An 8,937-nucleotide genomic window follows, 5' to 3' on the forward strand; every position below is an offset into this window, starting at 1 on the left:
GAGTCTTTGTTCGCTGGCGACAGCTGTAGAAGCGCCATATTTTCCCATGACCACAGTTTGCAATTCAAATTTTGAAGCGTAACTGGAACAAGTAAGCCTTTTCGGCCCACCAAAGCAAATATACAGTCATTTTCGTATTCTTCTTCTTCTTCTTTTTCTATTTCTCACTTGAAGACACAACCATTCTGTCATGGCAACACGAAATTTGTCATGTGTTTACACTTTTTTATTTTGCCACATGCAAATTTACAAATTTCTTTACCGTAAAAAATCATAAGTTACGAGTACAACATATAAAGGGTACATATGTACATAGTAGCAATAGGCACAGGCGGGTATGTATGCAAATGCATTCCAAAAATTTGGTACACCTTAGGCGCATAGCTCCTGCTTGTAGACAAGGCGAAAGCCACGACCCACATACTCGTCATCGCTGCGCACTGGTAATATAATTGGTCCCGCCGCGAAATCCTTAACCGGAGCATTTTGTGTGAAGTCATCTGAAACGATGCCATCGTTGAAACGCTCACCACAGAGGCGCACTTGATTGATGGCGATATAGTCATCGGGGCAATTGAAAATGCCAGCACCCGCCTGACCATCGGGCACCAAGTCCACTGCATCTAGAAAAAAATAAGTATGTAAAAGTACTAGGAAAAAATTTATGAAATTTTATTTACCTTCGTCCTTATTAACGATTTGAAAATCCAATTGATCGCCACCAATTTGCTCGGTGTTATAATTAACCGAGCACATATCCTTGGCACGTAGTAGACAGATGGCATAATTTAAATTATTCTGAAAATGAAATATAATTATACATAATAGTACTTAATTTAATGGCTCTTATATTTTGCTGTAAAGTTACCAGATATGTCGCTCCAACAGTGTTAACAAAGGTGCCTGCCGAATCATAGTTGAATGACTTCACAACGCCTTCAGTTTCTGGGTAAAACTGCAAACAACCCTCCGGGGCAAGATCATTTTCGAGCTGGAGTTACATACTTTATTAATAAATGAAAGTTTGTACATAAATTAATGTGTTTATTATGTACAGTGAAAACTCGATATGACGAACTGAAGAGGTTGGACAAATGCTTCGTTATATCTACAGTTTCGTCATACTAATGGAACGCCAAAACCTCGATACTACGAAAAATTTTGGGAAAACTCGTTATTAGTATAGTATCGTTTTTGATGCGTAAACATTTCTTACGTAACCCAGCAGCAAATCTGTGATAGTTTACTGTGTCTACAACCGAACATTTCTACACCAGTTCAGGGCTATTGTAGGCTCATTTCAGGACTAGTTCACGATTAGTTTAGGACCATTTCGGAAGTAATTCACGCCTACTTCAAGACCATTTCGGGCCTAGCTCAGGGTTATTTAAAAAGGTTTCGGGACTAGTTTGGTATCATTTTGGGGCTAGTAAGGGACCATTTCGGGACCATTTCAATATTTGTACGAGATCCTTTCCGGACTTTTTCAGAACCGCTTTAGGACTATTTGCGGACAATGTTGGGACTAGTTTCGGATCATTCCGGGATGGGTTGTTTGGTTGGTTTAAGTGGATTGTCACCCTGATGACATAATAATAAGCTAGTTTGCCATTTTGATAACACAACTCTGCGGGCATTTGGCGGTCTTGATGAATTTCAGTACGTCATACAGAGAGAGGCAGCTGCACATTAAAAATACTCTGCAGGAATAGTTTCTGAGTGTCTTTATCCTCATCCTTGCGAGAGCTGGATACGCGCACAGAAAGTTTTCGACTGTCTCTTTTGAGCCCGGCTCATCGTAACTGCGACAGCACCTATTAAAGGGTACCCCAAAGAACCAGGGCCCTATACGCACTGCAATAAGTTTGTAGGTGGGTCGAAGGACACCCAAAAAATTGCCGGGTAATCCTATATGTACGATCCAGTACGGTTCCACCTATGCTCGGCCTTCGAGTGAGAAATTCCGGTAATTAGGGGCCACATTTAGTGCGGACCGGCAGCTTGATTGTTTGTCTGTTGCCTCATTTTCGTAAATGTCCCTGTATTCCGGGACCCATATTAGGGTAATTTCGTATGGATCAGAAATCGAGACCAGTAGCTGGATTCCAACATTCGCTGTCGAAAATTTGAACCGCCAAAAATCTCCGAGAGAATAGCAGGCGCGCCTAACAACATGCAATATGTAGCAAAATGTCTGTCGAGCTGCTAGATTTGGCTTATTACACATTTCGTTTGTTACTTTTCCATGTTGTATACTTTAGGCACCATTTTTGCGTAGCGATTCCTAGAATTCCACTGCAGCTCTCTCCTTTAGTCATCTACCAGTTGAGTTCAAACAGATGTAGAAGAGTGTGCCTGAATAGCCGCTTGGCTATCCGCGATAATATTCACCAGTCTTCTCGCGGGTACATTTTCTTTGATGTACTTTACTGTCTTTTTAATTGCAAACGTTTTGGCCTGGAAAACATTTGCATAACTGGTAGGCGAAAGAATAACTTTAGGTAATACTGTTCAATAAAGATCCCTGCGCCAAACTCCCCTTCCGTCTTTGAGCCGTCCGTAAAGGCAGATAAGCCCTGCAAGAACTGAACCCTTCCTTGAATCTAGTCACTGCGGTTTGGGAATTTCGTGTGGGGTTTGTGGTGAACCCAGGTCTTCGAGAGGATATAGCCATTTGGCAGTCGGCAATGCGTTTAAGATGAAACCATGCCCAAACGGTATTTCCACCCAGAGCCCCAAACCGTGCAATCTGATGGCGCTGTTAGCAGCTGAGTTTTCCTTAGAGACATCTATCGGTAATAAATCAAGAAGGACGTTCAAAATTTGGTATGCCATCGCTTGAATTCCGTTTAGGGTTTTAACTACGCTTGTGGTTTGGCATGCTGCCAGGCCATCGCTCTATAAGAGAGTACGGGTCGGACTATAGCTGTTTCTATCCAGTGCACATTTCTTGCTTTCAAACCGCAACTCTTGCTTGAAGGCTACCGTGATCTTCCTTGCACGATTTTCAATGTTTGTATTCCAATTAAATTTGGGAAACAGAATAACTCCGAGGGTATTTCACCTTGTTTGACTGTATCAGCTCCGTTCCTCGGACTCTTGATTTAGTAAGACTAGGTACATTTGTTTTATTTGTGTAAAGCACAAAGTCAGTTTTCTCAGGGTTTAAGCTAAGAGAGCAAATTATGGCCCTGGAATCAACTGTCATTAGAGCTATTTCATTAATTTCACTTATGACCGAAGGAAACTGATCCGATACCAGTATTGCTACATCACCGTCAATATATTCCGAAGGTTTTCATACACAAAATTTTGAAATAGGGTTGCCACACGACCGCAAATTTTAGTGAATTAAATACATCTCTTAAGTAAAACAGTTTTAAATGCTTTCATGAATAGCTTCAAGTTCATTCGTCGCGAATCCGTGCAGGATGAACTCAGGATTGAGAATCACACTCAGCTGCAATGGAATGGAATGGCAATGGGAGATATACTTCCTGAAGTCCAAAACACCATAATCAGAGCAGATAAGTGTGTTACTAGCATTCGAGAACCTGAAGTTTTGGTTCAAATGTTGGACAAAAAGGTTTAAATAAAAAAAAAACAAGTTTTTGGCGGAACGAAGTTCGCCGGCTCCGCTAGTATCCGATAGTATAGTAAAATTTTGTTAAGTAAAAAAATAATTTTTCAATATAATCATATTTACCTGTACTATTTTTATATTGAAGGACCGGTCACCTGCGGCTACTTTAGTGATAAACGAGAGATATATTTTCTTCTCAAAGGAATTGGTTACATCAACATATACTGGAAGGAATGGAAGATGGTATTGAAAATTAATTTAATGAATTAAATAGCACAAATTAGTTTATTCGTAGTGCATAATTAGTATAGGGGCATTCGTCGACATTTCGACTTCAAGAAAAAACCTTCTCCAAGAGCTTCTTAAGCTAATTAAACCGTACTGCTGAAATTTTTGTGGTGGAGTTATTATTTATTTTTTTTTCTTTCGTATAAAGAACGGCCGGGTATAATGTAAATTTAAGAGACTCAGAAGACTAAGGGACCGTAATGACTATGATTTTCAGATTTAATTTAGATTTAATTTTTTTTGATCAATAAAAAAAAATCCAAAAAAATAGATATTGCAATGGTCTAACAACGAAAATCTTGACGTTTAACGGTTATTTTCGGTCCTTGAATTTACTTGTTAACTTTAAAGTTGCTTTTCTCGGAAACTTATTTTCGCACCGTAGCAAAATGAGGCAGCAACAAAAAGTCAACGCATTTTGACAGTAATCTTTAACTCCCCGCTTTCACCACCCATCAAACGCAAAGTTTTTCGCTAGAGGTAGTGTATGAGTGTGAGAATGAAAATATTTTTGAAGAGGGTTGCCATCTGTTCAAATGCTAAAATCAATTTAAATAACTGGTTGAATTAAACCTTTTAATATGGATATCAAACGAGAGAGGTTTAAGAAAGCTTTCTTTCGAAATATTTTTAAGAGTGTTGCCACTTGACTAGAGATTCAAAACACATTTATGTAACAAAAACTTTTTATGTAGTTATCAAACGAAAGAAATTTGAGAAAGCTATATTTTGAAAATATTTTTGACGAGGGCTGCCACCTGCTTTAAAAAAGAAACGATAAAAGCTAGTAATTAAAATTTTGATTAACTTACTATGTTGGCCTGTATTAATGCCACAAAGTATGGGCACGACAAAATTTATATTCTGGCCGGATACGATAAACTGATCATCCATGCAGTCGCCATCAGTAGGTCGATTCAGCTGGGAAAAAGGTAAAGTAAAATTTTGCAAATCTAACTAATCTATCTCTTCTACAACTCACCTCAAACATGATAAAATCTAGTCGCAGCTGTTGCACATTGTCCCGCAAGTTGATGATCAACACACATATCAACATTTCACGCACTGGATCCGGATAGTTAGGGCTCTCAAAGTAAACCACCGATTGTTTGGTTGTACCGCCACAGCCAGTCAAAACTTTTTGTCAAAAACGAAAGTAAAGTACTAAGTTTATTAAAACCGAGCCTACTCGCCTTCAGCACACTCACATACACAACACACGCCCATACCATCTGCGCACGCCTCCGTCGGTATGCCGCCTAAACTTTTGCACTCAAACTCGTGATAGCAAATTCCCTCCATAGCGCGTACGCGTACATCAATCTCACCCATGGCCACCGAGCACTTGGTATTCTCGAATTTGATGACTTCGAAGAGACTGAGGAACCCCTTTGATCTCGTTTTGTTGCCACGGTTTTGCTGCTGCAACAGATTTAGCGCGAAAGGGGAGCCATGAAAGAGCAACTGCTTTATGGCATTTCCAATTTGTGGTGGTCTCATGATGGAGTTTATAGTGTCGGAAGCTGCGGCAGAATTGACTGTAGGCAATGTCATGACAACTGTAGCTGGTGTTGGTGTTGTAACAATTTGTGCTGATCTCACTGTAGACGAAGGCGATGGCCGGTCAGTAGGCAATGCAGCTATTGGTTGCTCTAAGAATTCTTCTTCTGAATCTTGCTCATCGTACTCATCTGCTGCATCCGCTTCACTAGTATCAGCATCCGCTGTGCTTGTAGGGACAGAGTCCGTTGGTATGTCGACCTGCGGCTGTTTATGCCAAAGCAAGCGTGGCATTTGATGCAAAGGCCTATAGCGTAAGCCATAATAATCGGATATATCGGCATAACGTGTCCACTCTCTCGACCCACTTAACACTTTATAATTATTTTCCGATGCAGTGCTAATATCCTCCAGTGACCAATTATTTTGTACTCGCAACGTGACAAAGTCGCTAACATATGACACAACCACACCCACTAATGTGGTGCAAATGCTCAAATTGACCAGCAACAATTGTTGCTGCATAGCTGCTATGTCCGCTAATGAAACGTTTTGAACGGAAGCCACAGTCTAGACTGTTGTCAGTGCCAAACTGATGGTCTCCACGCACCGAGTGATGTTTCACTTTTACAACTTTTACAACATTCTTAGCAGATTTCTTCCGATGCGAATATGTATCTTTCTTTCAGTTTCTTTAAGCCTCTCTAGCGCTTTATTAGAGCATTAATTGTGAACAAGCCTTTTCTGTGTAGCATGTGCAATGTGACAATAATAACAACAGCAACAGTATGTAGTAAGCAATGCAACCTTCACTTTTGCGGCAGTTGCCTTAAACTTTTTTGTTTTTGTCATGGTAATGTGATTTCAAATGTTGCACAGATACATGTTGCTGAAAGTAGAATAGGAAAGTGGTGCAAAAAAGCGAGACCCGCTTAAAAGCAGGGTTTTAATACAAGTCTTGAAATTTCCAAAAGCATTTGGTAGCAAGAAGACTGGGAAATGCTTCTAAGTTTCCTTAGCGAGAACAGCGACCACAGATTTGCCACGTATTTTGTCGAGCTTATCGTACGATTTGTGGCAGGTATTACCACTTGGCTACGACACCGTGACTTTCATTTATATTGGCTATCTAACTGATCCAGTATAATGCAGTTTCGTTGTGTTAACTGACCAGTATTTGAAATACTAAGGCGATAAGGCTAAGTACTTCTCGTATTCATGTCTCAGAAGTCCTTCTACCGTGTCAGATTACCAGAAAAATCTGGCCAAAAGTTGATGAACCGCTATTCTCTCATATTAGTATTCGGGGTGGTAAGCCTTTTTGCTTCACCAGTCGACATTTTTGTCCATCACCCAAACTTTCATCACAAATTATACCCTTCCGTGGGTATAATACATACGAAAAATGTCGAAGTCTCACTTATAACCATCAGACTTCAATTTAATACTCACTTTTCATTAGTAGATGAAATAGGCGAAATCGGGCAATAACGAATAAATTCTAATATAACGGTATTTATAAAAAAAAACGACATTATTAAGAAACTTCTTTTTTTAAGTTTTAAAATAAGCGTAGACAAATTTTTTTTATCAGTTAACAACAACGCCCACTTCCCATATTACAGTATTTTTCACAAAATAGAAACAATCCAATATTTCAATAATAAATAAACTAATACATGGAGATATCTTTACGTAAACTACTTATTTTTATTTTAAATAAAAAAAGACGCCACTTTTTACGAAATTGGTAACCGGTACCAAAAATTCGAATTTTTGAGTTTAGTAACCGGTACAAAACGATTTCATTTTTAAATTACCATAATAAATAATATGACTGTGACCTACCGTCTCTTCCCAAAATTGGTAACTCCTAATAAAAACTCGGGTTTTTGAAAATTGGTAACCGGTACAAAAAACCAATCTCATTTTCTTAGTTCATAGTGATTCTTATAGGAGTAAAGTTCCAACAAATTTCGACCACTTCTTATATTTTTCTACATTTATCCATTTGTGCGTCAGCGCTATTTACTAGCAGCAATGGGCTAATTGTCAATAGGTTTTCATTAATTAAAAATATTTCCTATCAAATTTAGAGATAGGACATTTTCCCATTTTTATTAAAATATTTTTCCGGAACTTTTTCCACCTTAAGTGCTACAGTGACTGGCCTAACTGTAACTTTTAATAGCAACGTTATTTTTCTCAAAAGAGAAAGCTTCGACAGCCTAAATACCAAAACAGTCAGTGTGAGACTTTAACTTAGAGCTGGAAAACTATCGATGGTCGTGGCCATACGATTTTAACTGCTCTGTGTACTGTGCGTGGTTGATCTCGGTTCGCATTTCTTGAGCTATGAGATCGAGTGGGCATAATCCCGAGATGATAACAGCTGCATTTTCAGAAACAGTTCTGAAAGCTGAACACACTCTAAGAGCACATAAGCGATACGTAGCCGATTGTAGGATGGCGGTTTGAAAGCGTCGAGCCGAACTATCGATCCAGGGAGCAGTATTGATCGTTAGATGCCTATTAATACTTCCCTAGACTGCTATCTTGCTCCCCCAACGTTCGCAATTAGTATAGATAGGGCTGCTGTTGCCGTCGCTGCCCTTTGTTGGCGTAATTCAAATGATCCTGGAAGCAATGTCGGTGATCAACCAGGACTCCGATTAAACAGGTTTACAAAAAAATAACTTTCTACATATTAAACCAAACCTCTATACCTATGTTATTCGAATCGCTGAACCCGGATCCGAGGTCCGTTAACCTCCATAATGTTTTGTTGTCGCTGAATCTGAATATAGGGATCCTTCTTCAAGGTCACCTCAAGGTCAAATTCAGCATTGAATTTTCTGGTTTATTCAATGAATTTTCCCCTACTGCACCTTCAAAAGACCTCGAACCAGACGTTATGGACCTAACATAACATTGGGATATAGAGGTTTGCTTTAATATGCAGAAACTTTGTTTTTTTGTTTGTAAACTTTTGTTATTTTTCATGCAGGTTTTTTTCACTTCTTTGGTGGGCTCTATTTTGCTGATGGATCTGTCTTAGAGCATAGGTACTGCCTTAAAGTTTGTACGAAGAACTCTACAGGAAAATGCGTGAAGCTGCCCACAATGCCGCCATATAGAAAGCTACTGCGTATAATTTAGTCGCATTTTTAGTCAGGTAATCGAGAACTAATGATGAGACAATCGCTTCTATAAATAGTTAATATAAATTTGAATTCACTCTCTCAAGGTTGATAACATCAAAGCTGGCTATAAACTCCTGTACATATTTCCATGTAAGTTTCCTATAATACTCACATATTTAATAAATACTTGATGCATATATGAATATGCATATACATACATACATAATTATCGAACAAAAAAGTGTTTACTGAATTGATAATTATTTTTCCTATCTACTTAATTACTTATTTACTATTGGATCCAAGTATCAGCAAGCTTTCGCAACTGGTTTTTAGTGTTTCCCTTAAATAATTGCATAAAAAGATGTATATATATATTTACTATCACTAATAAATTTTAATTGCGGTGCATTATCGGTATTC

General features: G+C 38.7%; 1 protein-coding gene across 1 annotated transcript; it reads right to left on the reverse strand.

Annotated features, from left to right (window-relative positions):
* Positions 1-239: 239 nt before the first annotated feature.
* On the reverse strand, positions 240-5,896 carry LOC108377170 (uncharacterized). Its single transcript, XM_017633432.1, has 7 exons — positions 5,080-5,896; positions 4,854-5,008; positions 4,684-4,792; positions 3,707-3,807; positions 869-991; positions 681-798; positions 240-623 (listed from the first exon to the last, which is right to left on the reverse strand). Exons 1-7 carry the CDS (start codon positions 5,894-5,896, stop codon positions 373-375), a joined length of 1,674 nt encoding a protein of 557 aa, XP_017488921.1. The 3' UTR covers positions 240-372.
* Positions 5,897-8,937: the final 3,041 nt, after the last annotated feature.

Source organism: Rhagoletis zephyria, unplaced genomic scaffold, assembly GCF_001687245.7.
Source record: "Rhagoletis zephyria isolate East Lansing unplaced genomic scaffold, Rhagoletis_zephyria_1.1 Rzeph_scaffold_11625, whole genome shotgun sequence".
NCBI classification, from domain to species: Eukaryota; Metazoa; Arthropoda; class Insecta; order Diptera; family Tephritidae; genus Rhagoletis; species Rhagoletis zephyria.